Source organism: Myotis daubentonii, chromosome 13, assembly GCF_963259705.1.
Source record: "Myotis daubentonii chromosome 13, mMyoDau2.1, whole genome shotgun sequence".
NCBI classification, from domain to species: domain Eukaryota; kingdom Metazoa; phylum Chordata; class Mammalia; order Chiroptera; family Vespertilionidae; genus Myotis; species Myotis daubentonii.
The window spans coordinates 48,566,998-48,585,824 of record NC_081852.1 but is presented as its reverse complement, the minus strand read 5'-3'; the positions used below and the strand labels follow the sequence as shown (position 1 = coordinate 48,585,824).

Below are 18,827 nucleotides of genomic sequence, written 5' to 3'. Positions count from 1 at the left end.
GTGGAAAAGGCGCCTGATTCTCCGATCATGGCTGGGGGGCAGGGCAAAGGCGGCCCTGGGGCCGCCTTTGCCCTGCCCCCCAGTTCTTAGCTCCCCCCTGGGTTTCCGATCACTGTCAGTGGCAGGGGGCTTCTTCCTGCTTTCCCTTTCGCCTCCCTGCATTGTGCCTACATATGCAAATTAACCGCCATCTTGTTGGCAGTTAACTACCAATCTTAGTTGGCAGTTAATTTGCATATAGCCCTGATTAGCCAATGAAAAGGGTATCGTCGTATGCCAATTACCATTTTTCTCTTTTATTAGTGTAGATTCTTTGGGCTAGCCCATTATTCCTTCGAAACCCAGCCAGTGAAGTTTTACATTATTTTCTGAATAGTAAAACTCATCCAGCCTAATTATTTTCTTTGAAAATGAACATTATCCCCTAAGCCAAATGAATACATAAATCATGTAAATTTTACCTTAATAACTCATTTACTACCAGCCCAGAGCTGTCAATATGATGAAAAGATGATGTTTTAAATAAAGAATGCATTTACATACAGGACACTGCTCTCCACTGATTTCGTTTCTAGACGATCACTGACCTTTTTCAAGGATGCAATGGTGGTCTGGTCATCCTGAGAGAGCTTCAGGGCAGTGGCGACCTTCGCAGAATTCACCACAATCTCCGCGTTCAGTTCTCTGCATTTGGCCATCAGACGCTTTTCATTTTCATAAGACTTTTTCATGATAGCATGAAGCTTCTCATATTCAAGCCTAAATTTCTCCAGACTTTTGTCGCCTAAAAGTTCATTGAGAACCTCCTGAAAATCCCTTTCAATTTCTTCAAATGCCGTTTCTTCCAGCACTGCTTTATCACTCTTTTCCTGTACAGAAGAGCAGGGATGGGAATGAGCATTGCAACATTTACACCATGACGACTCAGAAATTGCTGTGAATATCCATGAACAAAAGGCCTTCAGACAAGCCAATCAAAAGCCACTGACAATTAGAACATTTAAGACTATATGTCGGGAAGGGAAAAACTATATGATGTTCATCTCCTGATGCTCCAAGATATACAGGGGTGGGCAAAAGTAGGTTTACATTTGTACATACACAAAACACAGAGGTTTATTCCTGTATTATTACTTATTGATTATTGTAGTATTTATTTGTATAACAATTGTAAACCTACTTTTGCCCAACCCCCCTGTATATAATATTTCCTACTATATGGTGTTGTTATGGATTGGATTAAATAGGATAATTCATGTTCAACACTTAGCCAACAGTAGGCAAGCAACAAATTTTTATAGCTGTTACAATGAATTTTTATAGCTTGTCCAAACTCTGATCTGTTTTCATTTCACCCTACTTCTTACTGCACCCAGGACTGCAGAGGGAGTCCACAGCATGTTGGGGTCAGACATAAGGGAGATTTTGGTATAAATACCATGAAATCACACATACTCACAGTGAAACCCATCAGAAATATGCAATAGTCTCCTACAAGATATTCCATCATTTTTATCCCTTAAGAAAATTAGGTCATCTCCACAAGTATACTGAAATGCTCCCTGTGCAAAGCTCAGGTGCCTTTTCCACATTTGCTTTCCATGATTATCTGGACAACAAGTTCTTAAAACTATCAGGCCAGATACACAAATGTAATTCAAGCAAGTCTGGCTATGACTTAGGTGAGAACCCAGGAGTTAGTTATATAGGATTTCTTATTTCCCTAGTGCAATGGTCAGCAAACTGTGGCTTGCGAGCCACATGCAGCTCTTTGGCCCCTTGAGTGTGGCTCTTCCACAAAATACCGAATTCTAAACATGAGCCACGAAGTTTCAATCACACTGCACGTGCGTGCCTGCACATGGTATTTTGTGGAAGAGCCACACTCCAGGGGCCAAAGAGCTGCATGTGGCTTGCGAGCCGCAGTTTGCCAACCACTGCCCTAGTGTATGGGTTGAATTGTGTCCCCGCTCCCCCACAAAGTTATGTTGAAGCTCTAATCCCAGTACTTATTAATGTAACCTTACCTGGAAATAGGTCATTGCATATATAATTAGTTAGGCTGAGATTATACTGGAGGAGGGAGTGTCCTAACCCAGGAGTCCTTATACTAGTAAAAGGAGGGTGAGTAGATTATAACTTTGTGGGGTAATGGATGTTAACCAAACTTACTGTGGTAATCATTTTGCAGTATATACATATAGCAAATCATTATATTGTATACCTAAAACAAATATGTTACCTGTCAATTATATCTCAATAAAAACCAGTGGAGGAGTGTGGATTTGGACACAGACACACAGGAAAATGCCATGTGAAGACAGAGGCATAGATTAGACTAATGCAGCTCCAATTCTACATATTTTTGGTTTTCAAAAACATTTGTACCCTTGATTAAATTTCTAAAGATGGCATGCAAGCAAAACTGAGCCCACATCTTAAAATAGATGTCTGAGTTAGGAGCATATCTATAACATTTCATGTAACAATGTTAGTACTAATGTTAAATTCAACAGAAGTTTTCTTCCTGACTAAAAGCAGATTATTGCAAAGATCACAATTCAGCAATCCCACAAAGGAGGAAAAAAACATATTAAGGAAATATGGAGCCGCTGCTGCTCTCTGCTTTCCCCTTGTTGATGCTAAACATGAGCACACACAAAAATTCATCATGGCAATGTTCTCAGCTCCATCCCTGTAAATGGTATTAATGTCAACACTTGATCACCAGCCTAATGATTTGTTGGCAGACCAGGTTTTCCCTGTACACCTGGCCCTTAGCACAGGAGTAGGAAAATATCGGAGAAAGAAAAGTTTTAAAGAAACTTTGATGAACAAAAGAAATGTGTTCATATTTCTATTTTTAAAATATACTATAAAAAGAAAAGCAAAAATGCTGTGACCAACAACCAGTTGGTATCAACACTGTTATGGCATATAAAGCTACCTATTTTGGAAGCATGGTTTCAACAGGAACTAATCAGAGAGGAACTGTGTTGCTCCTTCATTCAACACCTATTGAGTGTTTACTATCTGCCAGGCACTGTTCTAGGTGCTGGGAATACCAAGTAGTGGGGAGAAGGAAAAGGGAAAGAGAGCCACAATGAAAAATGAGGCCAGAGTGGGAATTAACACTTATGAAAGCAGAGGTGAGAAAAAGTTGGCTGAGATCAAGTAGGAAGAAAAACAGAAAGAAGAAATAAGGGGAGATAATGATAGGAAAGGGACTGGGAAATAATCATTTCATAGTATTGATATCTGGAGCTAATGTACGGAAAATGAAGAAGAATGATATAAACCAATGACTAGTGGCAGGGGGAGGAGGATACTCAAAAGCAAATAATAGGGGGGAAAGGGAGAATTAGAAGGAACGGGAGGAGAAGATGGAAAGAAAAGAAATATGAGTAAGTGTGAGTAGTGAGGAAAAGAAATGTGGCCCTAGCAGCATGGATATAAGAGAAACAAGAGGTGATGGAGCCCAGGCAGTGAGGAAGATTGAGGGTATGAAAGAGATTGTATGATAAGGAGAGGGAACTATTGACCAGGGAAGATGGAGTTTAGAAGGGGAGATTAGACATGGAGGAGATGGAATGCTGAGGGGATGTGAATGGTGTAGAGGAGACATGAGAACCAATAGGGGTGGAAGTATGATGGTGGTGACAGGAGCTGGGACCAGGGCTGGCCTCATGGGTGGGAGACATTGCATAGGGCCCCTTGCTCAGACTGACCCCATTCCCCAGTCAGTTTACTACTCTACTCTCTCATGGGATAGTTAGAAACATCAGCTGCCTCCTGCACACCTACTACTGGGGATGTGCCCGCAACCAAGGTACATGCCCTTGACCAGAATCGAACCTGGGACCTTCCAGTCCGCAGGCCGACACTCTCCGCTGAGCCAAACCAGTTAGGGCTCATCCTGAAATTCTTAATAATTTTTTACAAGGGGCTCTGAATGTTCATTTTTCATTGAGCCCCACAAATTCTGTAGCTGATCCTGAATGGGACTGACCATGTGATGGGTGAAATGGGGGAGAGCTCTGATAGGGCCATGAAGGATTCTGGTAGGGCCTTGGTGGACGGGGCTATGAATGGCAAGTGATGACAGGGACCTGCCATCGAAGTTATAAATGAGGGTGCTAATGGACAGACAGCTGTCTTTAAAGGGTTGCAGAGATTACCCCTCATCGGTGAGGCTGAAAATGGGGTGTGCTACAATGGCGGGGAGTGAGTAAAGGCTACAAGATCATAACACAATGGCCAATGATAACACGGGCAGTGGTGATGGGCTGAAGAACTTAATGAAGATGTGTTACAGAAGGTGATCCGTTGATAGGGAATCATGGTGTGACAGGTATACAAGGGTCAGTGAGTAGGGGTGACAGTAGATATCTCCTAAGCCTTCTTGTAGGTCCCATCAGTCCGTGAGCCATCAATATGTCTATGTGTCTCTCTCTTGTGGCTCAAAATGTAGGAGTGGGTGCTGGTCGTGCGTTTCCTACCGCGCTTAGCACAGCGCCAATGTAATAGTTGGAGAGGTGGGGGGGGGGGGGGGGAGGGCAGAGAGGAGGGGTACCCACCCAATTGAAGGAGGGGCAGGAGGTGATGGGGCCAGAGCCAACTGGAACAGGGGGGTGGGATGAGGTTAGGATATTAATGGGGAAAATATTGGAATCCGTGGGTATGACAGAGGATAAGTCGACAGGAGAGGCCCAAGGGGAAGGGGTCGAGTGAGAGGCGACAGAGCGGGGCGCTGACTCCTGACCTCGGCCATCCTGACGCTCTCTGCGGGCGTCCTCAGAGGCTGCTGTGGAGGTCGCAGAAACCGGGCGGGACTCTGAGGAAAGGGCTGCGCACTGGCCCGGGCGTCTAAAACCGCGCCACGTTATTTCTATTTCCGGCGGGGGGGCGGGGGCGGGCGGCGCAAGCAGACGCTGAGGCGTCCTCCCGTCGCCTGGCAACCGCCACGCTCTCTCGGGCGCTGCGGAGTTTCGAAGCGGGAGGCGCCCTTGAGGCTCCCACCGGGGCCGCGTCCTCCCTGGAAATATGCAAATCTCCTAAATGGGGCGGGACCAAGGAAGTAAGGGGGCGGTGCCTCTGCGAAGCTAGGGGGAGTCCCAAGGGGCGCACAGAAGTTAGAAATAGCGAAGAGACAGGAGAGAGCGAATGGCTGGAGGCAACCGAGAAAGAGGCCTGTGGAAGGGACAGGGAGCCGGCAAAGGAGAGCCCAAAGGCTAACGCTAATGAGGAAATGTAGACCAGACGGTTCTGGATGGGGAAGGACCCGCAGCCACCCTCTGTGACAGAGACCCTGTCAGGGGAACAAGAAATCATCTCAATTCGCGTCAATTCCACCCCTTAGGAAGCAGTTACTGTGTGCAAAACACAGGCAGGAAAAACGAAGATAGAGAAACTACGGGCTCCGCCTTTACAGAGTTTGGTCACTAGTGTGAGAAAAATAGGGTGCAGAGTTCAAGACACCCTGGGGAAACGTATTTGGAACCACATCGTGAAAATCTGCTCTTCTCTCAAGACCTCTCACCCTACCTCTCTCTTCCTCCCCTCTCTCTTCATGAATCATGCAAGAGCCCTCTCGTTCTACTTCCCCCTTTATCCCCATCCTATCCTCATCCTCAGCCCCTTGACATTCATGCTACTGTGCTGGGATATGTAATTTGAAATATGTATACCATTTTTATTCGTGTGTTTGTAAATGTTTGGTAATGGTATCAGACTTTAGGGGTCATCTTATTTTCTACTTTTTTCACTCGACATTCTTTTTCAGGATCTACCCTTGTTGCAGTTGGTGTTGTCATCCTAGTTCCTTGCTTCTGATTGCTGCATAGGACCCTGTATTGGACCCCCACACATTTCACTTCTACCTCCCAAGTGATGGGTACCAAGGCTGCCTCCGCATCCCTAATACCACCAACAAGCAATGCAGCGATGATTGTCTGTGGTCCTTTCTAGATCTGTGTGCAAATTCCTCTGAAACATATACCTAGGAGTGAGATTGTTAAAGTCATAGGGAATGCACAGGGTCATAGCATTCACATATGCAATTTGTCCTGCATAGAGACACCCATCCAGGAGGCCAGTGGGGGCTGAAAAGCAGTCCCTACTCTCTCCCCTGTAATGTGCCTGCTGGAGGAAGATGTCTCCTTTTCTTCCCACAAAAGCTCTGTTCCCTAGTCAAGTCATGAACCTAGAAGGCTGACTACCCAGAAGTTATGCCTGTTTCAAGTTCACCTGCACAGTGGAGAACTCCATTTTCCAATGCCAGAGTTGTCTAACAGCCTGATGGAGGCCTGAGTACTTACCTTCACCAAGTACTGCTAGATTGCACACCACAATTGCTGCCCTCCACTCTAGGGTAAGGGTTTCTGTCCCCCACGCCCATCCTTGCCAGCATGTGGTAGTTACTTAGTTATAAATTCATATAGTGTTTACTAAGTGCCAGGTACTATTCTAAGTGCCTTATAAATACTGACTCATCTAATTAGACAATTTTTAAATTTTTCTGTCAATATTGAATAGCATCAACACCTTTTTAATTAGCATTTCTCTAACTACTAGTGATATTGAACATCTTATATAATAAAAGGGTACTATGCAAATCGACCGAACCACAGAACAACTGGTCGCTATGACGCGCACAGGAGCTGCCCCCTGGTGGTCAGTGCGCTCCCACAGGGGGAGCACCGCTCAGCCAGAAGCCAGACTCACGGCTCATGGCTGGCGAGTGCAGTGGTGGTGGCAGGAGCCTCTCCTGCCTCCACGGCAGTGCTAAGGATGTCCGATTGATGGCTTAGGCCCACTCCCCCCTGCTCCCCCGAGGGCTCCCGGACTGTGAGAGGGCGCATGCCGGGCTGAGGGACCCCCCTGAGTGCATGAATCTCATGCACCAGGCCTCTAGTTTCTCTATATACTGGTATATGCATAAGCCACTTGAGGTTCCCTTTTTGTGAACTGTCTATTTATAGCCTTTGCCTGTTTTTCTATTGGTCTTTTTCTTTTTGATTTGCCAGAGGGCTTTGTAAAGTCTGGACATTAATCTGCTTTCAAAGACTGGACAGTTTGTCTGTGATGTTCTTTGTAGAACAATGATCCTTAATTTTGTAACCCTTTTTAAATATTTTTTATTTTTTACTAGAGGCCCAGTGCACAAAATTCATGCACAGGTAGGGTCCCTAGCAGCTGCCAGTTGCCAGCCAGGGCCTCCCTTCCTTCGGCTGCCTGCTGCCACCAGCCCCAGGCTGGGGGGAGGGACTGCGGGCAGTTGGCCAGCAGCCCTGCCCCCTGTTCGAACTCCTGGTCGAACTCCTGGCGGAGGGACAATTTGCATATTAGGCTTTTATTACATAGGATACACTTTTTCAGTGTGATTTAAAAATACCTTCAAGGTCATCAAGATATTCTCTGTCATTTTCTTCTATTAGCTTCATAGTTTTGCTTTTTCATATTCAGTTCTCTAATCCATCTGCGGTTCATCTTTGTATATGTGTGAGACAAGGATTTGATTTGATTTTTCTTGATGGAGTGAGCCAATTTTTCAACATCTTGGTTCCTAAATATACATGGGTCTGTCCTGAGATCTCTGGTTGTTCCTCTGTCAGTACCAGGGTTTTGTAGCTAGTTGCCATGGTTAAAGGGCAAGGCCCTCATCCTTACTTCTTTGGTCAAAATTACATTAGCTATCCATGAACTTTTACCATCCCATATAATTTTTTTGATGTTGTTCAAGTTTCTCATTAGAAATTTTAATTGGAACATCATTGAATTTATGAATTAATGTTGGAAAAGTTAACATTTATACAATGATATCTTATTCATGAACTGCGACTGCTTATCTGGTGGACAAACAGAACAAAATATGGCTGAGGCATCGTGTGCATGGAGGTGGTGGGAAAGGTGTCAAATGAAGCTGAAGAAGGAGGCTGAACCAAACTGAAAGCCACACTAATAGAAATGAGGTGGAACTGGGCAGGCATCAGGTCTCAGGTTACTTGTATGTTTACAGGAAACCTGACAACACATTGGGACCACCAGCTGTGGGACCACCATGATCTAGAGCAGTGATGGCAAACCTTTTGAGCTCGGCGTGTCAGCATTTTGAAAAACCCTAACTTAACTCTGGTGCTGTGTCACATATAGAAATTTTTTGATATTTGCAACCATAGTAAAACAAAGACTTATATTTTTTATATTTATTTTATATATTTAAATGCCATTTAACAAAGAAAAATCAACCAAAAAAATGAGTTCGTGTGTCACCTCTGACACGCGTGTCATAGGTGCGCCATCACTGATCTAGAGAGACTCCATAACATTCCTAAAGGGCCATAACATCAGAGAGTGACCTAGCCATCCACTTCTTATCCTATTGTGGGGATCTGTGTCTTCCGGTTTCCTAGTTATTTCTTAAAGGACCATTGCACAAGCAGGTGGCCTGCCAAGGCAACAGTAATTCAATCCAGAAAACACTCTTTTTAAGTACCTGTTACATAGCAGGCACAGGCAGGCACAAAAACCACAAAGGTGAATAAGGCAGAGTCACTTCCCTTTCCATTGGGGGAAAGGAAGAAAGCAGAGTCTGGAATTCTAACACAATGTGATGGTATTGTTTAGAACAGTGGTTCTCAACCTTCTGGCCCTTTAAATACAGTTCCTCATGTTGTGACCCAACCATAAAATTATTTTCGTTGCTACTTCATAACTGTCATGTTGCTACTGTTATGAATCGTCATGTAAGTATCTGATATGCAGGATGGTCTTAGGCGACCCACAGGTTGAGAACCGCTGGTTTAGAACATGCCATTCAACAGAGAGCACACAGGTGCTCAGAAAATCGAGACACTGATACTGGAGAGCATTACTTACAAGGCGGGGAAAGAAAGACCCAGGCATGGGAGATCAGAGAACTACAGGAGGTGGAAAGGAATGTGACATGTTCAACTCACAGGAGAGATGTGTATGTGGACATAAACATGGATGAATGGATGGATGAGAGCAAGGATGGTTGGACAAATTAATATACGCTGACGAAAGAAAATGCTTCGCTTCTAATTTTTCAGATTCCTGGAAAACTCTCCAATCTGCTACCCTTTCTTGTTGTAATACAAAGGAACACTAGGTGGCATCATAGTACCAAAAGTCCTCACCTTTTAGAACCTCTAGGAAAAGCACACCCACCAAGATTGCATTAGCCCCTAATTCAGACAAATAAAAAGTGCTTCTATCAATTTCATTTCTCATTACACTCACTGAACTTATTTATTGAGCACCTACTATGTTCCCAGCCCTATGCTGCACATTGCGCAGGCTATGAAGGAGTTGAAAGGATCTCTTCCCTAAAGGAGCATGAGGAGAAGCCAAACCTGCATGCCACCACCCTCCCCACACACAAAAAGACTTGAAAACAGTCCAAGGCAGGATGCAAAAAGCACTGAAATGAAGATGTCAAGACATACTATCCAATGTAAGCTGACCCCTTTGACCTCCTGGTGCCTTCCTACCTCTCCTTGTCACGCTGAACTCCCCAATTCCTCATATGTCCTGTTCTTTCCCACTACTTGAAATTCACAAATGCTGAGCTCTCTGTCTAGAATGCTCAACCCTCCCTCTTCACCTGGCTGACGCCCATGCATCCGTCCTACAAATCTCACTTCCTCAGGGAGAGCTTCCCTGGCCAACCCCCCAACACCAGACTATCTTTTCAAGTACCATGTGTTCCATTAGACCATCCCACAATGGTAATTAATTGTGTATTCGTGGAAATGGTTGTTTAATATCTGTCTTCTCGACCAGGCTGTCAAACAACAAGAAGACAAATATCACATGTGTCTTGTTCAGCCCTGTCTCCACTGGTGTTATGGGCTGAATGGCATTCCCCTAAAATTCATATGTTGAAGCCCTAACCCTCCCCTCACCCCCCACCCCAGCACCCCAGCCCCTCACCACCACCCCCGTCCCCCCGCCTTACCTCCCCCCCGCCCCCCCCCCCCCCCCCCGTACACCAGAATGTGACAATGTGACTGTTTGGAGATAGGGCCCTTAAAGAGGTGATTAAGTAAAAGGAGGCCATTTGGGTGGGTCCTAATCCAATCTGACTGTTGTAAGAAGAGGACATTTGGACACACAAAGAGACACCAGGGAAGCACACACACAGAGGAATGACACAACGAGAAAGAGGCCGTCTACAACCCAGGCAGAGAGGCCACAGGAGAAACCAAACACCTTGATCTTCGACTTACAGACTCCAGAACTGTGAACAAATAAATTTCTGTTGTTTAAGCCACCCAGTCTGTAGTTCTTTATTATGGCAGCCCCAGCAAACTAATGTAAATGACCATCACACCTTTCAGTGTGTAACTATTAAGTGAATGACTATTGAATAAGGTATAAGGAATATTCAGTGAAGGATGGCATTATCAGGGAAAGGTACATGGTAGACATAGCACTTGACCTTAAATGCTACATTTGAATTATAAACATGGAAGAACATAGAAGAAATTCCAAGTATGGGAAATAGCATTGGGTAGATACCAAGGCAAGCATGCAAAAATCCTGCAATGGGGAGGGGGCAGAGGTCCCTATCAGGGGCTAGTGGACACGAATGTTGATAAAAGGTGGTAGGTGAATAGTGGAGCTTGGAAGAATAGCAGAGAAGCAGTTGCAAACTCAGAGACCAGAGACAGCGTGAACACATTCACTCACTCTGCCAGATAATATTCAAGTTATAATTCAAGCTTTAATACCTCTGCAAACCCCCTTTTTTAAACCTGGTTTAAGTGCCTCCTATAGCACCCTCCTAGGGCATCTGATAAGAACAGTGTTATGTCCACAGCCCTCGCCTCTTCAACAGCACCCAGGGAGAACATAAAGTGAAACACTAATATGCAGACCTACACGGAAATCCCCAGCCTGCAATGCAAAGCAACTGGGCCTTAAAAAGAAGCTACTCCTCTAATGGATCGCAGAGGTCCTAGAAGCAATGGTGGGGGATCCTACACAGCCCACAATCCTCTAGTGCAGCGGTTCTCAACCTGTGGGTCGAGACCCCTTTGGGGGCCGAACGACCCTTTCACAGGGGTCGCCTAAGACCATCAGAAAACACACATATAATTACATATTGTGGGGTTTTTTTGATTAATCACTATGCTTTCATTATGTTCAATTTGTAACAATGAAATTGGGGGTCACTACAACATGAGGAACTGTATTAAAGGGTCGTGGCATTAGGAAGGTTGAGAACCACTGCTCTAGTGAAACTGGTAAGGATAATGTTATTAGTGACACTAGTAACTCCCACCCAGAAGTATGTTTCTCGCTAAAGCCAAAATGTTCTTGATGCCCACCCCCACCCCCCACCCCTGCCACTGCCCCACAGGGTCATAGCTAGCAGGGTCAGGAGTGGAAATCTAACCTACATAAGGCCAATTCTATTATTTTTCCTGGGGATTTATAGTTGGGACCAAGCCTTGCAAGCCATTCAGTGCTGGGGCCTGGAACTGAGTATATGTGAAACCCAGGAGAGGCAGCGAAAGGTAGGCTGCGTAGAGGGAAGAATAAAGCAAGTGAACAGGGAGAGGGAACCCGCAGGCCCAAGAGAGAAAAGGACAGTTGAGGGCCAGGGGCTTCCTTGGCTGTTGGTGCCCCTCCCACTTCTCGTTATAGAGCCTGAGGAGGCCCAGCCACACCGGCTTTCTGGGGTTCTGCTAGATCATTTGCATCTTCCTAACAAAGTCGCCTTATTTGTTTCATCGAGATGAAGTGAGTTTCCATTGCTCATACTTGCCCCCACTCCAAAATAAAGCCGAAACATCTTGACCAACATAGGTCTTATTTCTACAGTCATTCTTGTGAAATCTCTGGATTTAGAATCCATGAAACCTAAAACCTGCATCGTCAGCCCCCAACACCCTAACATTTCTCCGCCAATCTATTGGGAAGATTAAAAGCTCACGTGTTGCAGAAAATTGTTATCATTTATCAGCTGACCCCATGCTCACCTGAGATGACAGAGTAGAGTCCCAGCTGGCTCATGCTTTCAAAACTGTTCCGACCATATTTTATTTCTTTAATCTGAGCCATTTCCAGCCTGCTGCAGAGGTAACTTAACAGAACATTTGTGGAGCGTTTGACGTGAGTTCCCAAAAGATCTTCATACAAACTCCCCTCTTGATACCACAGGAGGCAGCAAAGCTTGGGCAGATTTATTAGGAAGACTGAAAGGTCAGGCATGAGGAGGAAGCAGCGGGCAATCTGCCACCACAGGAGGTCAGTTTTACCAGGAGAAGGAGAGGACAGTGTCACAATCACCCAGTCATCTTACCTGCCTGGAATTTTATTGGCTTAACAGCCACTGCACTTCTCCCAGTCAGATTAGTTTTGAGTGTGACTAGGCGAGCTCTTTCAGTTGGTGCTTCTTGCCCAAGAGGCCAAAGTCACAGTTTGATGTCCTACCTAGAACTAGTGGTAACTTGCTAACCAGATTGGTTAAAAAGACTGAATGGCTCCACATAACCTGTTCCCACTACAAATAAACTGAATAAGTGAGTGGATAAGTAAGTAAATTAATAAATAGATAGATTTTTAAAAAGTCAGAGTACCCATCCCTTGGAATACAGGTCAATGCTTTTATTTCTACTATCTCCTCACACACACACACACACACACACACACACACACACAACACATTTTCACATACCTCTAGACTTTACCTATGCAGGTCCCTTGTCTGAAATGTCCTACTGTATCCAGTGAGTTTTTCAAGACTCAGCTCAGTGTCGCTTCCTCCAGGAAGTCTTCTCCGGTTAGGCATTCCTCTCTGTGTTGCTAGAAAACCTAATTCTCCTTCTGTCAATAGACTGTATTTTAATCATGTGTTTATTTCTATGTCTTTCCCATAATACTGGAAGGACCAGTGTTTTCTGTAATATATCTATGGTGCTGATACATAAGAGACACTTAAAATAGAAAGTTTGCTGGAGAAGAGAAGGAAGGAAGGAAAAGAAGGAAGAAAAGAAGAAAAAAGGATGAAATTAGCGTATACACTCAGACACGCAGCAACTACTCCTGGGAATCAGTAGTGATTGAGAGAAGTTAAAAGCTATTGGAACACAAATATTTAAGATTCTAACTTAGCTGAACAGAATCACCTCCAAGTGCACACTAGGTCCCCAAGCAGAAGTACTAAGAATGACAATTTAATGCATTTATCTCATTTCTCTTCCCATCCTGGTGCAAATGGCAACCAACCAAGTTTATTTTTTTTAAAACTCATGGGGGGCCAAATGCACAGTAGATACTCAAGTTGATGCCCTCCTTCTCATTGCAACAAAGATAGACATCTATAAAATGAAACTCTTTGCTATGTTAAAGGAATAGGTTGCTTTCTTTCCGCTATCTGCCGCCACATCTACTGAATAATTTCAGCAGCAGAGAATGCCTGCTGAGCACCTACTGTGAACAGGTGTTCTCCGAGGCAAGAGGCAATTCGAGGGAAGCAAAAAGCCTAGACCAATCCCAACCCCCACCTCCCCAAGGGGCTTGAAACCCAATTTAAGCTAAGCAGGATACTGCAAATCTACAGGATGGCAGAGACCTGTCTAAAATGCCATTATATTTTAGAATCTAATACCAGATTCTGCTAACTCTTTTTGTATAGGACCAGATTAAGAGATATTTTGGGCTTCATGGGGCACATGGTCTCTGTAGCAGCTACTCCACTCTGCCATCATAGCACAAAAGCAGCCACAGACAATGCTTAAATGAATGGGCGTGGTGATGATCCAGTAAAACTTTATTTACAGAAACAGGTGTTGCTCTGGAGTTGGCCCACTGGCCATAGTTTGCCACAATGCCTGCCATATAGTAGGTGCTCAAATATTTATTGAATGACTAGATACAAGGATGAAGGTTTTCCTAAAATTACAGCATGGTGATTTGTTTTAAAACCCCTGTGTATTATCTTTAGACATTAACTACTGGGAGAGCAATAAATACCTACTGACCAGAAATAAGCTCGATAGAATTTATCTGAGTGTCTTTCCTACGCCAAGCGATGTATGGATGGAAACTTAACATGTATAAACCACTAAGAGCTGTCATGTCATAACAGAGTTGTGAGCAACAAGGTTGATTTAAAGGAGCAATTTTTTCAAACTGTAGATCATGACTCAGTACATTGTAACCTGTAATTTTTCTCAAAAAAGGGTAAGAGATGGAATAGAAAAAGGGGGAATATTCCAGGGTATATCACAAATAGTAAACCTAAGGATTATTTTTTAAAGAAACTTTCTATTATAACACACTTGTGTGTAAGTATATTGGGTTCTAAGGTAAAATGTACTTTCAAAACAGTTTGAAAAATATTCTAACTATTGTAATCTCATTTGGGGGAAATTCAGTGTTGTACATTTGAAGGAAGATTTACTATGAACATGATACAGAATCATAGTTAAGGACAAGATTCTGGAGCTAAGTTTCCGGTTTAAATCCTAACTCTGCCACTTATTAGCTGTGTGTCCTTGAGTAAGTTACTTAACCTCTTTAGGCCTCATTTCTTCCTCTTTTAAATGGGAATGCTAATGATACCTACTGTATGGGGTTATGATAATTAAATGAGTTGTTATTTGTAAAGGGCTTAGAGTAATGCCTAATACCTAGTGTAAGTTTTAGCTATTTTTATGTTGTCTCTAAGCAAAAGGGTGACCTTTATATGTGACCTAACTTCTCTGGGCTTCATTTATGTTGGTAAATAGGCCCTGCTGGCTCCAACATGCCTAGAGGAGGTGGAGGAGTTCCCAGGACAGGCTCTGAGTAAAGAAATAGCCAATGGCAAATCATTCATCCTGTTCAACTGACACCTTTGAGGTCTCAGCCAAGCAGTCTGTTCCAATGATACATCCTGTAAGCCAACTTGTTATCATCTCTCAAAATTGCATGCAAAGGTGAATTCATGATGGTGAGAAATTGGCCAAATCAAGGAAAATGTTCTTTTTTTCCATCCATCAGACCCTTCATAACTAACACTGGCTTCCTGTCTCTCCCATTGTCGTGTATTTTATTCCATTTACTGGGATAACCACAGCTGGGGGTGAACAGGAAATCTGTCCCCATGTTTGTTCTTTTGTTTTTATCGCCAATGTTCCTGATGGTGAAGTACAGTGTGTAGCTGCCCATGGTTGGTCCAGTGTTTATCACAACTCACCTCTCACTGTAGAATTTGAAGTCATAACTAGCACCTAAGATCATGAAAAACAAGCCAACAGAAAAATAGGTGAATTTATGACTATTTACAAATAGAAAAGTTTCATTAAATAAAATGTTCCAGTTTGCCACACTTATAATTAAAGAAATGCAGATCAAGACATTGGGATATCATTTTTTTTTCACCTATAAAAGAAGCAAATTAATTAAAGTTAGGAAATAGCCAATGCTGAAAAAGATTTAGAGAAACAGGCATTCTCATATTTAATTGGTGAGTCCAAATCAGTGACACACCTTTAGAGGACAATTTTGCAATATATCAAAACAGTAAGTGTACATAACTTTGACCAGTCCCCAAACTATCGAAGCATTGAGCCAATGCAGCTACCTATCTACAGACCTAAAAATTAAGCCCTGATTGTTTAAGTCTCTTATAGTCCTGAACACATAAAATTATAGTCAGATATTCTATTACTTGCAACCAAACACATTTCTAATTGACAAGTTAAAAAAAAAAAGGTAAAAGAAGAATTCTTTATCTTACACTGACTTTAACATGAAGGTTTCTATTATTTCCCCATTAAGCATGATATTGGCTTTGGGAGTGAACTTCATCTCTCATTTTTATCATGCTACAAAAGTGTTTATTTACATTTGGGTGCCAATTTTATCTAATGGCTCTTCAGCATCTATGGTGATGATCTTTCCATTTTTCTTTTTTTTATCTATTCATGATGTAATATTCTTTTGATGTGCTGCTGGGATTCTGTGTTAATATTTTATTTAGGTTTTCTAAAACAGTATTTTTGAATGAAATTAGTACTTTTCTTCATTTTCCCCTTTTTTAATGAGTTATTTCTATTGGATTTTTGGCTAATATGTTATTACCGACTTAATGGAAGAAAAAATTCCAACCATTGATGTTTTAAAATCAAAATGACTAAATACTTATTTCTATATGTTTTATTTGTGTGTTTTTTTAAATTTGCTTATTCTTTTTTCATAGTGTTATGTTCTATCATTTTGACTCTATAATTATTTTGAACATAACTATTCTATTGTCCCTTGCAAATTGTTCCATTGTCTCAAGTTCTTAAGGGACTAATTCTCCTCTTTATTGATCCATCCCTCATGTAGTTCATTTCCTACTTTGGTTTATAATTTCTTATTATAAACTCATCATCCATGGGAGTTCTTCATTCTGGGAAAGATCAGAATAAACAACTGACTTTGCATTTGCTTCTGACAGGCCAGGGGGGTCACTTTGGAACCAGCTTTTATATTCTGTGTTGACTTCAGAATTCCCTCAGCACGTGGGTACTATAAGCTGGAACTTCACACCAATGAATGGCATAGGCAAACTCTGGTTTCAGTTTCGCTAGCAGTCGTTTTTTAAAATTCATCCAGAGCCCCAGACAAACCACAAACTTCCTCATTGTGGCCTTGGACCAGTGGGAGGATTCTTGGTATTTTTCTGTTCTGCAGTCACTAAGAGTCTTTCCAGTGTCCCCGATTTAAGTGGGGTTCTCAAGTCCAGATCTCTACCTTTCTAGAACACAAGGTCTGAGTGGTTATTCACCTCCTAGTCCTTAGCCATTTGGGCTTATATTCCTGTCAAATACCCTTATCCCTCCTCCTATCTCATACCTAGAGATTTCCCCCCTCTTTCTTTCAACTGTTGATTTTTTTTTCAGCACTTCTGTGTTTGAAGCAGAGGTTACCTGACTTCTTGGCTTCTCATGTTCCCAGAAACGGAATCCTTTGTACTTTCCTGTCTTTTAAAAAACCCTTTCTAGAGCAATCACAAAGTGCTATGGAAACTACATTGGGGGGTGGAGGGGGTATCTAATCCAGGTGTGGGTGTTCAAGGAAGACTCCCTAAAAAATAAATTGTCCAATCTGACACCTGAAGACTGGAAACTGAGCACATATGCTGGGGCGGGGGTAATGTGCATTGAGGGTGACAGGATGAAGGAAGAGGTGGGGTGAAGGTTGCCGGCAAAAGATAAAGCACATGTGTATACCCAAGGTGGGTGGGGACAAACCAAGCATCACATTCTGAGAAGCACATGTTCCAAGAACTGCCAGGAGTTTGGTGTGGAACATGAACTGAGATATGAGGTTGGGGAGCTACATAGAAGCCAGTTCATGAATGGCTCATGTGCCAGGTTAGAACAGTGGTCCTTTGCTGAGAGCAGAGGGAAGCCAATGAAGGAGACCACATGGAGGGATATCATCAGGTTAAAAAGAAAAACAAATCTAATCAATGTTCCTTATATAAATAAATATGCACAGCCGGTTAGAAACTGCTGATGACAGTCCAAGGGGGCATTCCAGCACTCACTTTGGCATTCCAGCATCCATAACCCTCCACTCTTACCCAAGGATTACAAGTTAGTATAGTGACGCGCGGTGTAGTGTCCCCATCTCCCATTTATTCAGCTTGCAGAAAAACACATGTCTTTCAAGACTATTTCCCCAGATTCTCTCTACTCCCGCCTCCCCCCGCCAACCTTCAAAACCAGGTCCCAAAACTGCCATCACTGTGCCTGATGTAAGTAGCAGCAGAAGGAGCTGCAAGTAACAGCAGAAGCTGGAAAACAAGAGTAACCCAGGGCAAGCACCAGGGTGTCTATATTTAGAATTTTTCCTTCTCCCCCTGTCTGGGTCAGGGGCTGGACCTCTGGGTGGTCAGGACTACTGTGGAGCTCTGGACCCCGATAAAGGACTGGATACTGGGTTTGAGGACTGGGCTCCGGAATGGCCTTCAGGGCCCTGGCATGATGGTCTGAGACCTGGATATAGGTCTGAGCCCCAGATGGAGGTATGGGTCCTGGGAGGGAGGTCTGGGCACTGGAGGGTGGTCTGGGCCCTGGGTGGAGACCTGGGACAGGGGCTGGACCTCTATGTCATGGAACGGTAGTCTGGACTACTGTGGAAGTCTGGACCCCGATAAAGGACTGGATAATGCATTCCAGGACTGGGCCCCAGGATGGCCTTCAGGGCCCTGGCATGAAGGTCTGGGACCTGGATGTAGGTCTGAAGCCTGGCTGGAAGTCTGGGTCCTGGGAAGGAGGTCTGGCCACTGGAGGGCAGTCTGGGCCATGGGTAGAGGTCTGGGAAAGGGGCCATGGAATGGTGGTCTGAACTAAGGATGTAGGCCTGGGCCGCCAATACTGGACTGTATTCTTGGTTTGAGGTCTGGGCCGCAGAATGGCATACTAGGAACTGACACTAAGGTCTGGGACCCGGATGTAGGTCTGACCCCAGATGGAGGGATTGGTCCTGAGAAGGAGGTACGGGTTCCGGAGGAAGGTGTGGCTCGAACCCTGTGTCAAGGAATGGTGGTCTGGACTATGGATGGAGGTCTGGGCCCCCACTACTGGACTGGATGCTTTGTTCGAAGTCTGGGCCCCGGGCAGGCCTTCTGGGCCCTGGCATGAAAGTCTGGGACCCGGATGTAGGTCTGAGCCCCAGATGGAGGTATGGGCCCTGAGAGGGAGGTACAGGCCCCGAGGGAGGTCTAGAACCTGGCAGGGATTCTGGCTCGACCTCTGGATCAAAAAATGCTGGTCTGGACTAGGGATGGAGTTCTGGGTCCCCACTACTGGACTGGA

At 44.0% G+C, this 18,827-nt stretch overlaps 1 protein-coding gene across 1 annotated transcript in view; it reads right to left on the bottom strand.

Moving 5' to 3' along the window:
- Positions 1-18,827, bottom strand: part of CFAP58 (cilia and flagella associated protein 58) — a 103,652-nt gene that overhangs the window by 82,863 nt on the left and 1,962 nt on the right. The window contains exons 2-4 of the mRNA XM_059661982.1: positions 15,212-15,245; positions 5,191-5,308; positions 588-869 (exon numbers count right to left, since the gene is read on the bottom strand). Of these exons, the coding sequence (XP_059517965.1) occupies positions 588-869; positions 5,191-5,308; positions 15,212-15,245 (434 nt within the window). The remainder of the gene's footprint in view (positions 1-587; positions 870-5,190; positions 5,309-15,211; positions 15,246-18,827) is intronic.